At 42.3% G+C, this 18,056-nt stretch overlaps 1 protein-coding gene across 1 annotated transcript in view; it reads left to right on the top strand.

Annotated features, from left to right (window-relative positions):
- The window catches only part of DCAF10 (DDB1 and CUL4 associated factor 10), a 62,592-nt gene extending 44,823 nt beyond the window's left edge, over nt 1-17,769 (top strand). The window contains exons 4-7 of the mRNA XM_049767891.1: nt 5,070-5,272; nt 7,965-8,075; nt 12,732-12,877; nt 14,821-17,769. Of these exons, the coding sequence (XP_049623848.1) occupies nt 5,070-5,272; nt 7,965-8,075; nt 12,732-12,877; nt 14,821-15,189 (829 nt within the window). The 3' untranslated portion in view covers nt 15,190-17,769. The remainder of the gene's footprint in view (nt 1-5,069; nt 5,273-7,964; nt 8,076-12,731; nt 12,878-14,820) is intronic.
- Nucleotides 17,770-18,056: the final 287 nt, after the last annotated feature.

The raw sequence follows: 18,056 nt of genomic DNA, 5'->3' as shown, positions 1-18,056 counted from the left end.
CGGCCCCATGGCTAGTGAGCTCAGTGGCTGAATAAGCATCACAACCAGATATGTAATTCCTGGTAAGCACCATAACCAAGAGTGAACACAAACAAGTACAGAGGGAGCTGGAGCTCTAGCACAGCGGGTAGGACATTTGTCTTATGCACAGCTGATGTGGGTTTGATCCCTGACAGCCCATATGGTCCCTCAAGCACCACTGGGAATAATACCTGAGCACAGAGCTAGGAGCAACCCCTGAGAAGTGCCAGGCGTGGCCTAAAAACCAAGAAAAGATGTTGAACATTAGGGAAATATAGTGAAAGACACGAAAAACTACTTCACACCTACTAAAATGATTTTAATAGGGGAAAAATGATAAATATTGGCAAAAATCGAGAATTTGGAACCTCAGGTTACTGTTAAGAATATAAAATGCGCCGGGCGGTGGCGCTGGAGGTAAGGTGCCTGCCTTGCCTGCGCTAGCCTAGGACGGACCGTGGTTCGATCCCCCGGCGTCCCATATGGTCCCCCAAGAAGCCAGGAGCAACTTCTGAGCGCATAGCCAGGAGTAACCCCTGAGCGTCACAGGGTGTGGCCCAAAAACAAAAAACAAACAAACAAACAAACAAAAAAAGAATATAAAATGAGGCCGGGCGGTGGCGCTAAAGGTAAGGTGCCTGCCTTACCTGCGCTAGCCTAGGACGGACCGCGGTTCGATCCCCCGGCGTCCCATATGGTCCCCCAAGCCAGGAGCGACTTCTGAGCGCATAGCCAGGAGTAACCCCTGAGCGTCACCGGGTGTGGCCCAAAAACCAAAAAAAAAAAAAAAAAAAAAAAGGAATATAAAATGAGGCTGGAGAGATAGCTCAGCTGCCTGCGCGCAGCCGATCCAGGATGGATGATGGTTCAAATCCCAACATCCCATATGGTCCTCTGAGCCTGCCAAGAGCGATTTTCTGAGCACAGAGCCAGGAGTAATCTCTGAGCACTGCGAGGTGTGACCCCCCCCCCCAAATACAAAATGGAAAAGGGGCACTTGTGAAATTTGGTGGGTAGGGTGCTTGTCTTGCACGTAACAGACCTGGGTTTGATCTCCAGCATCTAATAGATTCCCCCAAGTCCCTCTGTCAGAATAATAGACTTGAGTATAGAGCCAGGAGTAAGCCCTGAGCACAACTGTGGCCCCAAAACAATAAAACAAAATAGGCCTTGAGGGCTAGAGCTATAGCACAGTGGGTCTTACATGCAGCTAACTTAGTTTCGATGCCTGGCATTCCTATAGTTCCCTGAATCTGCCAGGAATAATCCCTGAGCGCCACCAGGAATGACACCCCCTCCAAAAAAAAAAAGGCCTTGAAATAGTTTGTAGTGCATTCTTGGCCTGTGAGAAGCCTCAATTTCATCCCCAGCAGCATATGATGGTCCTTCAGGTGCCCTTTGTCACCATGCCAGGGCTAGTCCCTGAGCACTTCTATGTGGGCTTCAAGTCAAGAAAAAAGTAAAATTTCAATATAGTCATTTAAAAAAATAGTGAGTTTTTTAAACATTTTAATGATTATATGCCTTAATAGCTCACCCCTAGTTATCAAAGAAAAATACTTTGTCTACATAAAGACTTAAAACGTGTGCTGGGCCGGAGCGATATAGCATAGTGGGTAGGGTGTTTGCCTTGCATACAGCTGACCCAGGTCCATTCTCCAGCATCCCATATAGTCCCTGCCAGGAGAGATTTCTGAACACAGAGCCTGGAGTAAACCCCTGAGTACCACTGGCCCAAAAAACAAAAACATGCTTATAGTAGCATTATTCATAATTTTTTTAAAAATTCAAACACTCTGGGGCCGGAGAGATAGCATGGCGGTAGAGCACTTGCCTTGCATGTGGAAGGACGGTGGTTTGAATCCCGGAATCCCATATGGTCCCCCGAGCCTGCCAGGAGCGATTTCTGAATGTAGAGCCAGGAATCATTCCTAAGTGCTGCTGGGTATAACCCCAAAAAACAAACGAACAAAAAAATTCAAACACTCATCACCTGATAATTTGATAAGATGTGACCTGAAAAAGAATAAACTACGAAGATGAAAGGATGAAATTAAGAATTTTTTTTGGTGGGTCACACCTGGCGGCGCTCAGGGGTTACTCAGAAATCACTCCTAGCAGGTTCGGGGGACCATATGGGATGCCAGGATTCAAACCACTGTCCTACATGCAAGGCAAACGCTCTACCTCCATGCTATCTCTGGCCCCTAAATTAAGAATTTTTTGCTGTGACAAATTTATTGAAAGAACACCTATTAAATGATTCTGTGTTTATGAAATGTTCAGAATAGGTAGATTATGGAAACTGAAACTCAGTTCCCATAGATATATTCAAATCTAGAGTGGGTAACAAGTGACACCAAGGGATAGGAGGAAATTTTTAGACTGATGAAAATACCTTAGTATTATTAATGATTTCAAATTTACTGAAAATTATCTGATGTACAATCAAAATGAGTACATTTTATGATTGTTATTTCATACCTCAAAACCTGTTACAAAGAGTTCACTGGGCCTGTCATTAAAACCCAGCGCAGAATACCTGCCTTCCACTGTCCCCCACATTAAATACAGTGGTCACCCAGTGTCACTGCCACTGTGTGATACTTCGCACCACAAAAAATGTAGGTGATCTCCAGTTCTCCAGTGCACTGTAGCCAAGTAAGTGTGTGCAAGCACTGCAGTTAAAGAGTGTCACCCCTCCCCACACAATATAATTAAGTGTGAAAACCCCAGCAAGAATTGCAACCAGATATGCAAGCACTGTCACCAAGTGTGTGAACCTGGTCATAGCAACAACTCAAAGGGAGAGCTGGAGCTTTATTCTCTAAAGCAGAATGCAATTAAGAAATGTGGAACAGTAAGCCATAGTAATAATAGATGATAGATTGTGCCTTGTGTGTGGCTGACAGGGTCAGTCGCAGCTTCCTGTATGTATGGTCCTCAATGTTCTCCGATAGTGATTCTTGAGCACATCTGGGTGTGCCCCCAAAAAAAGAAATTAGAAATCTGAACTGAAGAAAGTATACAGAGGTTAAGACACTTGCTTTGAGTGCCTTTGACCTCAGTTTGATCCCCAGCACTGCTAGGAGCTACTGAGCACAAACTAGAAGAGGCTTAAACAAACCCCTGAACTCCTGAATATAAGTGTAACACATAACATCTTGCCCCCCCCCAAACATTTTATTTGAAAGATGCTAAATATATTTGAAGACTTGGATATCACCAGAACTAGGGAGATTAAGTGTACCATACTGAATATTGAATTCTGATAGCCTTCGCCTTCTTGCAGTTGGTGATATGAAGAAACTGACTTTAGGGGTGTCCTAAAGTGGTGGCTAATGGTGCCTGCTTTACAAGAATGAGTTCAGTTTTCCAGGCTACTCTCGTGTGGCGCTTAGAGTCTCAGCAACACTGCTGTCCAGGACCTAGGGCTCCTTGAACCGTGTGTGATCTCTGACTTGTACGTATGACCCAACAAGTACTGTCTCCAGATATGAGCACTGTATTCAGATATGCAACCTCCCAGAAACCTCACAGATGACTGTGCAAGCACCACAAGTGAGCATGTGTGCAACTTCCTTTACTCACAATTGTCACAAAGGGAAGCAGAGGGGAAAATATACTGAACTTAAAAGTTGCTCAGAACAAAAAAACTTCCTTTGTTACGAGTTACACAATGCTCAAGTCACTACCCTTGCACAATTTCCATCGCTTTTTTATACCTCAATTATGAGCAGACAACTAAAATAATTATTTAAAATCACATTTTAAATTTTACTAAGGGGCAAGAGTGATAGTACAGTAAGTAAGATGCTTACCTTGCATGTGATTGATCTGGGCTCAATCTGAGCACACCACATGTTTCCAAATCATCACCAGGAGTTATCACAGAATGTAGTGAGAAGTAAGCCTTGAGCACTGCTGTGTGGTTGTACCCCCCCCCCCCCAAAATAGGGGCTGGAGCAATAGCACTGCTGGTAGGGCATTTGCCTTGCACACAGCAGACCTGGGATGGGTCTAAGTTTGCTCCCCCACCAGCCTGCCAGGAGTTATTACTTAGTGCAGAGCCAAGAATAATAACTGAGCACCACCGGGTGTGTCCCAAAAACAAAAACAAAAAACACTTTCTAGGGACTGGAGAGATAGTCAGCTAGTAGGGCACTTGCCTTGCATATGGCCGACATGGTTTTGTTCCCCTGCATTACATATGATTCCTGGACATCACCAGAAGTGATTCCTAACTACAAAGCTAGAAGTTACCATTATCCTGAGCATTGCTGATGGTGGCCCCAAATGAAAAACTACAACAAAACTAATTGAAAGGGGCCGGAGTGGTGGCACAGGGCACAAGACGTTCATTGTGTGCACGCTAGTCAAGGACAGACCACAACCTGTGTCCCACATGGTCCCCCCAAGCCAGAGGCGATTTCTGAGCATAGAGCCAGGAGTAACCCCTGAGCGTCACCAGGTGTGGCCCAAAAATAACAGCAACAAAACCCCACACAAATAGGAAAGTTTTTATAAATACAAAAAATTTTTTTGTTTGTTTTGGGTCACACCTGGCAGTGCTCAGGGCTTACTCCTGGCTCTGTGATCAGAAATCGCACCTGGCAGGCTCGGGGGACCCTATGGGATGCTGGGATTCGAACCACTGCCTTCTGCATGCAAGGCAAACACCCTACCTCCATGCTATCTCTCCGGCCTCGGAGAAAATTTTTAAAAAAAAAGTTGGAATAAAAAAAAAAAAGGTTGGAATTGGGGCTGGAGCAGATAGCACAGTGGTAAGGTGTTTGCCTTGTACATAGCCAAGACAGTACGGACCCCGGTTTGAATCTCGACATCCTATAAGGTCCCTGAGCTTGCCAGGAGTGACTTCTGAGCACAGAGCAAGGAGTAACCCAAGTGCCACCAGGTGTGACCTCAAAACAAAAAAAGGTTGGATGGTAAGCAAGGAGAAAAATGAAAAATGGGAAGGGCAAAATATGACTCACTGAATCTTACATTGGTGATAGCTTTTAAGTTTTGTTGTTTGATTTATCCTCTAGGTGTACAGAAGATGGTTGTCCACATAAGAAATTCTTTCACACACGTTTTCTCATGCGAATGAGATTAACTCCAGATTGTTCCAAAATGTTGATCTCAACATCCTCTGGGTATCTCTTGATTTTTCATGATCTTGACTTAACTAAATCTTTAGAAGTAGGCAGCTATCCCATTTTGAGAGCAAGAAGAACTACTTCAAGTTCAGGTAAGCTTTGCATTTTTGATTAAAGAATTTTCTAGGGCTGGTAGCACAGCAAGGATACTTAGTTTGCACATGGCTAACCTGAGATCAATCCCTAGCACCCCGTATGGTTTCCCGAGCAGCACCAGGAGTAACCTTGAGTGCAGAACCAGGAGAGGAGTAAGCCACAAGGCTTCCTGCCAAATGTGACCCCAACTCCCAAAAGAAAGTTTTTTCAAAGAATTTCAGACATAGATTCTTCTGTTTCCATTCTAAGAATGATAGCAAGAAGGGAAGAAAACTCAAAGATGGTAGAGCTTTTGTTTCCAGGAAATATAAAAGTCTACTTTGATCTTAAGCATTAACTTAAAATTTGTAATTTTGTTTCATAATTATTCAGGAAAAATAGCTATTAACTTAAAATAATTTAGTTCTCAGCTAGCCAGATTTTTTCTTTCCTTTTTTGGTTTTTGGGCTACATCCTGTGATGCTCAGGGGTTACTCCTGGCTATGCATAACTCAGAAATCACTCCTGGCTCGGGGGACCATATGGAACACCCGGGAATCAAACCGTGGTCCATCAGTCGCATGCAAGGCAAATGCCCTACTGCTACACTACTGCTGCGCTACCGCTCTGGCCCCTGCTTGCCAGAAATTTTTTTTTGGGGGGTCACACCCGGCAGCACTCAGGGGTTACTCCTGGCTATAGGCTCCAAAATCGCCCCTGGCAGGCACAGGGGAACATATGGGATGCCCGGATTCGAACCACCGTCCTTCTGCATGAAAGGCAAACGCCTTACCTCCATGCTATCTCTCCGGCCCCTTGCCAGAATATTTTATCGTAATTTTGATACATCATTGTCTCAGGGCTTACTTCTGGCTCTGTGCTCAGGAATTACTCCTGGTTCTGTACTCAGGGATTACTCCTGGCAGTGCTCAGGGGACCCTTTGGTATGCTAGGGATCAAACCCCAGTCATCTGCATGCAAGGCAAATGCCCTATCTGCTGTACTATCATTCTGGCCCCCATTGCTTTTGTTTGCTTTAGAGTTAAACCTGGTGATGCCTGGGGTTTACTACTGGCTATGCAGTCAGGAATTACTCCTGGCAACTTGGGGGCCCATATGGTATCACAGGGATCAAATTCACTTAGTGCAAGCAAGCACCTACCTACTGTACTATTGCTCCGCCCATCCATTTTATTTATTTTTATTTTTATTTTTGGTTCACACCTGGCAGCGCTCAGGGGTTATTCCTGGCTCTACACTTAGAAATCACTCCTGGCAGGCTCGGGGGACCATATGGGATGTTGGGATTCGAACCACCATCCTTCTGCATGCAAGGCAAACGTCTTACCTCCATGCTCTCTCTCTGGACCCCCATTTTATTTTTTGATGTCAACTTTGTATTGTACTTCAAAGGTAATATTTACATAGTTTCAAGAGTGGCTGTATAAGTTTTTGATATGCTTTAAGAAGGATATTAATATTCATGATTTTAGTAATGAATAGTCTTATTGTTTTGACCCTGTTCTACTATTGGTCAGAAAGTGAAAATAGCTCAGTTTTTATCATTACTGATTTTTTCCATTTTACCACAAAAATGAAAGATAAACAAAGATACTCCTATAATTATTTTATTCTTTTTAAATTTTATTTCACTTAAGTAAATCATTAGTATGAAAGTTTTTAGAAAGAGACTAGCTAAATGTTTATTTTAACAGTATGGTTCAAATAGATTTTTTTTTTTTTGGTTTTTTGGCCCACACTTGTTTGTTGCTCAGGGGTTACTCCTGGCTAAGCACTCAGAAATTGCCCCTGGCTTGGGGGGACCATATGGGACGCCGGGGGATTGAACCGTGGTCCTTCCTTGGCTAGCGCTTGCAAGGCAGACACCATACCTCTAGCGCCACCTCTCCAGCCCCCAAATAGATTTTTAAAATAACAGTATCGGAGTCCGAGAGATAGCACAGTAGTAGGGCATTTGCCTTGCACTTGGCCAACCCGGGACGGACCCTGGTTCAATTCCCGGCATCCCATATGGTCCCCTCTAGCCTGCCAGGGCCGATTTCTTTGTGCAGAGCAGGTGTAACCCCTGAGCACCTCTGGGTGTGGCCCAAAAACCAATCAATACATAAATAAAGTTTAAACAAAAATAAAAAACAACAATAACAATAATAAAAAAGAGGGCCAGAGTGATAGTACAGTGGTAGTACACTTGCTTTGCATGCAGCCAACCCGGATTTGATCCCTGGTATCCCATATGGCTCCCAAGCCTGCCAAGATTAATTTCTGTGCACCATTAGGTGTAAACAAAAAGTAAATAAGAGACTTAGGGGTTATGACTCAAATGGTAACACACACCCCATACACAGTGTCCGAAGTCTGATCTCTGCATTATCCTCCTGAGCACCACCAGGTATATCCCTGGTTGCTTCTATAAAAATAGGATAAGGGTGGGGCCGGAGAGATAGCATGGAGGTAAGGCGTTTGCCTTTCATGCAGAAGGACAGAAGGACGGTGGTTCGAATCTCGGCATCCCGTATGGTCCCCTGTGCCTGCCAGGGGCGATTTCTGAGCATAGACCTGGAGTAAACCCTGAGCACTGCCGGGTGTGACACAAAAAAACAAAAAAACAAAAAACAAAACAAAAAAAAGAATAAGGGACACTACCAGACTTTTGCTAAGTTTACTGTCAGGATGTTTTGTATTTTCAAGATTTGACCACTTCATCGAGTTCATCTGGTCCTAGAGTTTCTGCTTCACCTTGTCATCATAGTGATTCTAATTCTTCTGAGAAACACATGTCACGAGCCTCACAAAGAGAAGGTGAGTTGGATTTTGATTTTATAACCTGACGACAATATATTGTTGTTGAAAACTTGTTATAAAATTCATAAAACCAAAGTCTATGATGTGTTCAAGGATCCAAGTCTGCATATAAAATCCATGAAAATAAACATGAAGCTGTTCTTATAGTGAATTGTCACTTTCAAAACTATCACCAAAATCTCCCGGCTTAGCATTTCTGTTGGAGTTTGTGCTTTGGTGTTTTTTTTTGTTTTTTTTTTGTTTTTTTTTTTTGTTTTATTCTGGTTTTTGGGTCACACCCAGCAGCGCTCAGGGGTTACTCCTGGCTCTATGCTCAGAAATCACTCCTGGCAGGCTTAGGGGACCATATGAGATGCCGGGATTCGAACCACCGCCCTTCTTCACGAAAGGCAAATGCCTTAACTCCATGCTATCTCTCTGGCCACTGTGCTTTGGTTTTATTTTGTGTACTAGTAGCATCTATTTTGAAGAGGAAACAATTTGGAAATACCTGTTTCAATAAGCTTATTGTGAAAATTTGATGAGCTAATACATGTAAAAGAATCATTTATGTGCAAAGGGATGAGTTTATCGGGTACTTGTGAAAGTGTCCTGTTTCACAGTCCTGTGTGATTTGAGCAGTGCCTGACGCTTTAGGACTGGTTATAGGTACACTTGCTTTTTTTTTTTTTTTTTTTTTGTGGTTTTTGGGTCACACCCGGCAGTGCTCAGGGGTTATTCCTGGCTCCAGGCTCAGAAATTGCTCCTGGCAGGCACGGGGGACCATATGGGACTCCGGGATTCGAACCGATGACCTCCTGCATGAAAGGCAAACATCTTACCTCCATGCTATCTCTCCGGCCCCTACACTTGCTTTTTTTTTTGTTTTTTTGGGTCACACCGGCGGTGGTCAGGGGTTACTCCTGGCTGTCTGCTCAGAAATAGCTCCTGGTAGGCACAGGGAACCATATGGGACACCGGGATTCGAACCAACCACCTTTGGTCCTGGATCGGCTGCTTGCAAGGCAAACGCCGCTGTGCTATCTCTCCGGGCCCCCTACATTTGCTTTTAAAGTAAGCCACATTTGCTTTTAAAACACATTTCTGGCAAAACCAACTACTTAGCCTGTTCATTCCTTCTACTTTTGACTGCAGTGCTTTCTGCCTGTGCAGATTTCACCTATCATTTTTGTCCATATTACTGCTCATCTAAGCTCTTACAATATTTACTGCTTGTCTTTTGATGAACTGAGTGTTAGTGACCAAATATGGGTTTTTTTTTGTAATTCTTGGTCTCTTTTTTAAAGTATTTTCTTTATTTTTTAAATTAAATCACCATGAGATAACAAAGCTAATTGTTGCTGATAGTTGAGTTTTGATCGTACAATATTTCAACACCTACTCCATCACCAGTGTTCATTTCTTGCCACCAATTTCCTCAATTACCCTTGTATAACACCACCCATCTCTTCTCCCAGCCTGCCTCTATGGGAGATACTTTTCTTCTCTTTCTTTTTTGTTCCTTTTAGGCACTGTAGTTTACAATACTGTAAGTAAACAGGTATTCTGCATATCACTTTACTTCCTTTCAATTTCCAGTTCTTGTCCAAAGTGATCGTTTCCAAATATTATTTTCATAGTGGCCTCTGCTCTGACTAACGACATTTCCTGCCCATCATTTCTATTGTATTTGGGTTATTATTCTCATACTATGGGTTTGTGTTTTTTTTAATATCCTACAGATGAATTCTGCAGATGCTATCAGTCTAGGTTTGTTTCTCTCCCTTGGATTTATTTCACTCAGTATGATACTCTTTGTCCATCTATGTATAAGTAGGTTCATGACTTCTCTTTTCCTAACAGCTGCATAGTATTCCATAGTGTAGATGTACAGTTTCTTTATTCACTAATCTGTTCTCAGGCATTTGGTTGTTAACTTATATACCTGGGATGCTCTCTCGGATATTCAGCTTTTATTCAACTGATCTGAGAGTTGTCTTTATTCTAATACTATGCTATTTTAATTACTACAGCTTTGTAGTACAGTCTGAAATTGGGGAAAGTGATATCCCTCCATCTTTTTTTCCTCAAGGATTGCTTTAGCTATTCATGTACGTTTTTTGTTCCATAAGAATTTAAAAAGTATTTTGTCTATTTCTTTGAAAAACACCAACGGGGGCCTGAGAGATAGCATGGAGGTAAGGCATTTGCCTTTCATGCAGAAGGTCAGTGGTTCGAATCCCAACATCTCATATGATCCCCTGAGCCTGCCAGGAATGATTTCTGAGCATAGAGCCAGGTGTGGTCCCTGAGTGCTGCCAGGTGTGACCAAAAAACCAGAAAAAGAAAAAAGGAAAAAAAAAACGAAAAAAAAAACAACACCATGGGTGTCCTTATAGGGACTGCATTGAATCTGTACAGTGCTTTGGGGAGTATTGCCATTTAATGATGTTAATCCTCCCAACCCATGAGCAAGGATGTGTTTCTACTTCCTTGTGTCCTCTTTTATTTCTTGAAGTAGTGTTTTGTGGTTTTCTTTGCATAAGTCTTTCACCTCTTCTGTTGTTTCCAAGGTACTTGATTTTCTGAAGTACAATTGTGAATGGCATTTTTAAAATTTTTTTCTTCTCATTATTTTATATCAGAAGACCAGGGACTTTTGCATGTTAATTTTCAGCCTGCTACTTTACTGTAAAAATATGTTTCTAGAAGGTTTTTTTTTTTTTGTAGTGTCTTTAGTATTTTCTAAAATTGTGTCATCTGCAAACAGAGGTTGGCTTCTCTTCCTATCTGGATACCCTTGATGTCTTTTTCTTGCCTAACTGCTGTAGCAACATTTCTAGTACTATACTGAAGATAAGTGGTGAGAGTGGGCAACTTTGTCTTGTGCCTGATCTTAAGGGTTATTTATTTATTTAGTTTTTGTTTTTGTCCACACCTAGTGATGTTCAGGGGTTTCTGGCTATGCGCTCAGAAATCTTTCCTGGCTTGGGGGACCATATGGGATGCTGGGGAATTGAGCCACAGTCCATGCTAGGTCAGCCGCAGGCAAGGCAAATGCCCTACCGCTGCGTTGACCCTAATGCCTGATCTTAAAGGGAAGTATTTTAGTTTTTCCCTATTGTCTGGGTCTCTGAGATAAGCTTGTCTCCTACCTAGTTATTTAAGAAAGGGACCATACGTTAGACTTCTGATTTGCGTTTTCCTAGTAAGTGTTTACTAAGTGTATATCACATGACAACTTACTTTTAAGGTTTAAACCTTTTAAGGGATATGATGTCAGTAACAGTGACTTCCTTTGGCATTGAATTTTCACTCGGCTCAGCAGAAGGAAATGATGATTATAATAGTTTCAAGAATACGTATAATTATTAGTGTTTTCCAGCCCTTGTCTCTAATACCTCTTTATAAGGTTTCCTTCCTCACTTCCAAAATTAAGGTCTATTTGTTTCTTTTAATCCTGTCCTTTAGAACCATAGTCCTAGTACACTTACTATCCTTTTGTTTATATAACTTCAGTCTTCATGGCTTCTAAGTAGTTCCTTCTCTGGACTAAAGAGTACCATTTCTTGGGCCCGGAGATATAGCACAGCGGCGTTTGCCTTTCAAGCAGCCGATCCAGGACCAAAGGTGGTTGGTTCGAATCCCGGTGTCCCATATGGTCCCCCGTGCCTGCCAGGAGCTATTTCTGAGCAGACAGCCAGGAGTAACCCCTGAGCACTGCCGGGTGTGGTCCAAAACAAACAAACAAACAAACAAACAAACAAAAATACCATTTCTTGGGCCTGGAGAGATAGCACAGCAGCATTTGCCTTGCAAGCAGCCGATCCAGGATCAAAGGTGGTTGGTTCGAATCCCAGTGTCCCATATGGTCCCCCGTGCCTGCCAGGAGCTATTTCTGAGCAGACAGCCAGGAGTAACCCCTGAGCATTGCTGGGTGTGGCCCAAAAACAAAACAAAAAGAGTACCATTTCTTGGGGGCTGGAGTAATAGTACAGCAGATAGGGTGCTTGCCTTGCAAACACCAAAATGGGTTTGACCCCCAGTACCTCATATGGTCCCCCTAGCTTTCCAAGGAGTTACCCCAGATCTCAGAACCATGAGTAAGTGCTGAGAACCACCGGGTGTGGGCACCCCCAAAAGAGGATTATCGGGTTGTTTTTTTTTTTTTTTTTTGGTTTTTGGGCCACACCTGGCGGTGCTCAGGGGTTACTCCTGGCTGTCTGCTCAGAAATAGCTCCTGGCAGGCATGGGGGACCATATGGGACACCGGGATTCGAACCAACCACCTTTGGTCCTGGATCGGCTGCTTGCAAGGCAAACGCCTCTGTGCTGTCTCTCCGGGCCCTCGGTTTTTCTTAAGATGAGAACTGTCTGTCTTTTGAGATCTCTTTCATGTTATGAATCTTTGATTTCTATTTTATATTTTTTCCTATTTAAAGAGCTTTCTAGATGTAGTTCCAAAGCATAAAGGATCTCTAATAAGCCTTATACACTTTCCCATACCTAGGGCTCAGCCCTACCAATTAAGAGGCATTATATTTTATGTTAAGTAGCAGACAAAAATGAATGAAGGCAATGAAAGCATGGAAGTAGCTGCCAGAAATAAAAGTTTTGAGGAGTCATTTTACTCTTGAGGAAACAAACACCATGTTTTGACTTCCTTTACTGCAGGAGTTTCACCACGAAATAGTCTTGAAGTCTTAACCCCTGAAGTTCCTGGTGAGAGAGACCGTGGAAACTGTATCACATCCTTACAGCTGCACCCAAAAGGCTGGGCCACTCTTCTCCGGTGCTCAAGCAATACTGATGACCAAGAGGTATGTATAGCGGTGCTTCACCTTTAGCAGGACTAAAAGGCTGCCATTGCCATGTGCATGCTGTCTCCCTCCTATAAAAGCCTGTCTCCCACAGACCGGCAAGATAATATAGTGGGTAGAGTACTTGCCATGCACATAGCCAACCCAGGTTCCATCTCTGGAACCACATATGGTCCTCCTATCACTGGTTTGCATGTTGGAGGTACAGGTTCATGCCCAGCACCACATATGGTCTCCTGAGTACCTCCAGGAGTGACCTGTGAGCACAAGCTGCCAGTTGCCCCTGAACTTTGCTGGGTATGGCCACAAGTCAAAAATAAACAAGTGGGCCGGCGAGGTGGCACTAGAGGTAAGGTGTCTGCCTTGCAAGCACTAGCCAAAGAAGGACTGCGGTTTGATCCCCCGGCTCCCAAATGGTCCCTCCAAGCCAGGGGCAATTTCTGAGCGCTTAGCCAGGAGTAAGCCCTGAGCATCAAACGGGTGTGGCCCGAAAAACCAAAAATAAATAAATAAATAAATAAAAAATAAAAAATAAACAAGTAAAAATAAAACCAAGGCAAGTTAGCTGCCGGAGTGGTGGTGCAAATGGTAGGAGTCTGCCTTGCACATGCTAACCTAGAACAGACCTCAGTTTGATCCCCTGGCATCCCATATGGTCCCCAAATTAGGAGTGATTTCTGAGCAATAGCCAGGAGTAACCCCTGAGTGTTACCGGATGTGGCCCCAAAACAAATAAAAAAAAAAAAGGAAAGTTAAAGGAAGAAAAGGACTAGAATAGTGGGAGGTGGAAAGATATCCTGTGATCTTATCATTCCTCTGAATAGCAGTTGTCTTCTGGGGATCACGTTAGTTCTAGAAGCCACATTAACAGGAGAGAAGAATTTTCAAGTAGTCCAGGAGAGGCATCCTACTACTTGAGTATCTTTTTTTTTTTTGGTTTACTACTTGAGTATCTTTTTTTTTTTTTTTTTTTGGTTTTTGGGCCACACCCGTTTGACGCTCAGGGGTTACTCCTGGCTATGAGCTCAGAAATTGCCCCTGGCTTGAGGGGACCATATGGGATGCATGGGGATCAAACCATGGTCCGTCCTACGCTAGCACTTGCAAGACAGACACCTTACCTTTAGCGCCACCTTCCCGCCCCCCCTACTTGAGTATCTTAAACCTAGAATTTTTGTCATGCCAAAATTGTTGTTCTCAGAAAAAGAATTATTAACAATCACTGTGGCCTCAGAGAATAAAAGTCTTTAGGACCAGAGAGAGAGAGTTCAGGAATTAGCATACCAACCTGAGTTTAAGCCTCATATGATTCCCTGAGCACCATCAGGTGTCAGCCAACACCCTTGCAAATAGAAGAAGACTTAAAAGTGTTATAGTATAAAATAGTCTTAGCTTATGAAGATAATAAAATATGGGGCCAGAGAGATAGCATGGAGGTAGGGCGTTTGCCTTGCATGCAGAAGGATGGTGGTTCGAATCCTGGCATCCCATATGGTCCCGAGCCTGCCAGGAGCGATTTCTGAGCATAGAGCCAGTAGTGACCCCTGAGCGCTGCCAGGTGTGACCCCCCCAAAAATTTTTTAAATAAAAAAGATAATAAAATATGGGGCTTACAAGTTTTGTTAGTAGGGATAGGAGGTGTAGCATTCATCTGAATAATTCCTTGCAACAAGAACAAGTTGGTGCTCTATTTTAAGCTTATTGAAATTAAGGAATTGGGCTAGAATGATAATACAATAGGTAGTGCACTTGCCTTGCATGCAACCAACCTGGGTTTGATCCCCAGTATCCTATGTGGTCCCCTGAACCCCACCAGGAGTAATTCCTGAGTACAGAACCAAGAGTAAAAATGTTCCCCTGAGCATTACCCCAGCCCCAAATTAAAGAGTATCTGCAGTATCATTTGGAAGGCTATTGCTTCGATATGTTTTCTTCTCTTCTAGTGGACTTGCGTCTATGAATTCCAAGAAGGAGCTCCTGTGCGACCTGTCTCACCTCGCTGTTCCTTGCGACTAACACATTACATTGAAGAAGCCAATGTAGGCAGGGGTTATATCAAAGAACTTTGCTTCAGCCCTGATGGGCGAATGATTTCTTCCCCACATGGCTATGGGATTCGCTTGTTGGGATTTGACAAACAATGCAGTGAACTTATTGACTGCTTACCCAGAGAAGCCAGTCCCCTGCGGGTGATCCGTTCTCTGTACTCTCATAATGATGTGGTCCTGACAACAAAGTTCTCTCCAACACATTGTCAGATTGCCTCAGGGTGCCTTAGTGGACGGGTTTCTTTGTATCAGCCAAAGTTTTAGGCACAACTTACATCAAATAAGGAACTGCTCTGGTATGTGACTTATAAATTACTTCCATTTAGGTGAAGTATTTCTTTTTAGAAGATCATATAAGATTGGCTCAAGATCCTGGTTCTTAGGGGTCCATGAACATACATACCTATGACCTGAGTGCTTGGTCATCCAGCCTCATAGGGGCATCGCCAAGTTAGACTCTATGCAGCAGCATCTTTTGCCGCATTCCTCTGCTCCTGCTGATCTGTGCCACTGAACTCCAGTTATTTTGCATGGTGACTCTCATCAGATTTATTTCTTTTCATTACTTTAACTTTTTTGTTGTTATTCTAGCATGAATTTCATGGACATTTGGCAGGAGTTTTGGCTGGAATGGGAGAAACCATGATGTAGTATTGAATAAAGCCCAGAGGTTTGATATTGGCACACTGGTTGTTGAAAAAAGAAAGTTTATCTTTCCTTATCAGTATAGTTGGCCTTTAAAGTTGCTGTTATATTTCTATAATGAGCACAGATAATGGCATTCTTATTACTGTTAGTCTTGCAACAAAATGTCTTTTTAAGTTTCCTGTCAAAATTATTCAATTTTCCCACCATAAGAGGCATTCTTCTGTGAAATTCTAGGAAAAAAGATAGCCACCTCTTTTTTGTAAATTTTTTTATGAATTTGAAAACCCCTAGCATGAATTTTAAAAAAAGCAGTCAACTACTTGACATTTTCATCCTATTAGCAGACAGCATTGAAAGGAAAAGTGAAGAAGGAATGGACTTAGGTCATTTTTTTAGGATATTTCTTTTGTATAGAAAAGGTTTTATTTATTAGATTAGATTAGTACTCTGACTGGCTGCAGAGTGATAAGAACAAAGTGACCGAGATTTCTGTTTTCCCTGCCAGATTCTTTGAATCACATATGGTGATATCTGATAGTACTGGGATAGAAGGGGAATTTAGGGAGAAAACTTTTACTCATCTTTCTTCCTTGCATGCATCAGTCCAACTCTTTCATAAGGGAGGGGAGACCTGCTAACTTTTAATAGTGACTTGGATGTCAAGACCAAGAGCTAATATGAAGACATTGGTCTGTGCTCTGTCGTGGAACATGGAACATAGCGAAGTAATGTCCATCAAGCAGAGCTCTAGTCTGAGGCTGACTCTGCTGAAGTGATCAGTTTTTTTCCTCAATCCCACAGTCAATGGCATTGTGCTTAGAAGGGACTGAAGCAGAAGTAACTCAAGCCAGTGCTACACTTTCCTTCCTACCGAGGTCTCATGTACTTGGACAGGTGGTTCTCAAGCATTAGGGTACATTACAATAACTGAAGAGCTTAGGAATACCTGCAGAAATGTCACCCTCAAGTTGGGAGGTTCTATTTTAGCTAGGAGAAAACAAAACCTAAGTAATTTTTTATTCAAGTGGTCCTAGACCACAACTGGAAAAATACTACCTTAAAAATTATTAGAACTTCTGTACCCATCGGGTGCTTGACACAATTTCCAGAAGGTGTTTTTATCATTAAATAAAAAAGCAAGAGGAAATAAAAGCAAGAGGTAGAAGATAACTTCAAATGGAATCAGTTTCATTATTTGACAAATGAGAGAAGTGACTTGCCTAAGGTCATCCTGCAGAACAGAGGCAGGAAATGAATTCAAGTCTCCTAATTCCTTGCTCAGGGCAATTTGTACTGTATATATCCTCTCTGTTAAAACAATGATTTATGAAAGTTTATTTTGTCTTCAGTTGTACTATTGTGAATACCTTTAGTCAAAAGATTAAAAAGAAAAGCTTGGGAGTAGATGCTGGGAATTCCAGCCATAAGAGAAAAAAGTATTTAAAGTCTCACAGAAATATTTAAGCTACAAATACATGAATAAAAGTAGCATTTTGGGGCCAGAGAAATAGCTCAATGGACTGTAGTGCATTCTTTGCATACAGGAGACCAAGTTTGATTCCTAACACTAACTACACAGTCCCCCAGCACCACCAGGAGTAACTTCCAAATACTAAGGCAGGAGTAGCAGTTGAACACCACTAAGTATGGCCTCAAAATAAATTTAAAAAGCAACAACAAGGCATTTCTTTGTAGGACCTATTGAATAGCTACTTCATAAATGCTTCATACATACTCTTATAACAATGTGGACTCTAGGACAGAGCTTGTAAATTAGATAATTGTACCATGTATGGTAAAAAAAAAATGTCAACAAGGGGTCTGGAGAGATAGTAAATCAGGTAAGGCACTTGCTTTGCATGCAGTTAACCCAGGTTCAATCCCTAGCACCTCATATGGTCCCTTCAACCCACCAAGAGTGATCCCTGAGCAGAGCCAGAAGTCCCTAAATACCACCAGATATGGCCCAAAAACCAAAACAGCTACCACAAAGCACAGTGAAAAATCAGCAGGAATACTATAACTCTTAAAAATACATATTTAAAATAGCTTTAGAGGCAAAAAAAATCAAGCAACCATCATAAATAAGCTATGAAGTACAATGACTATTGATAAAAGAAAATTTCATCAATTGCATCCTTTATGAAGAGGACCTCATGTTTTAATTTTTAAATAAAATCATGAGATGGTTAAAAAGTTGTTTAGCTGAGTTTCAGTGATAAGAATGTTCCAACACCTATTCCTTCACCAGTGTTCATTTCCTAAGACCTCAATATTAGATGGTGGGTCCACGTGTTACTCAACTCTATAAATTCATTCATTCTGATTCTCCAGCCCCTGTCAATTATATCACATGTCAAATAGTGCACATACTGTACCAACTCTCAACAAATCCTTATAAGGTATAATAGCATGGTGGGTAGGGTATTTGCCTTGCACACAGCTGACCTGGGTTTGATCCCTAGACATCCCATATATGGTCC

This window comes from Suncus etruscus, chromosome 1 (genome assembly GCF_024139225.1).
Source record: "Suncus etruscus isolate mSunEtr1 chromosome 1, mSunEtr1.pri.cur, whole genome shotgun sequence".
NCBI classification, from domain to species: Eukaryota; Metazoa; Chordata; class Mammalia; order Eulipotyphla; family Soricidae; genus Suncus; species Suncus etruscus.
This window is presented reverse-complemented; position numbering and strand designations above follow the sequence as displayed.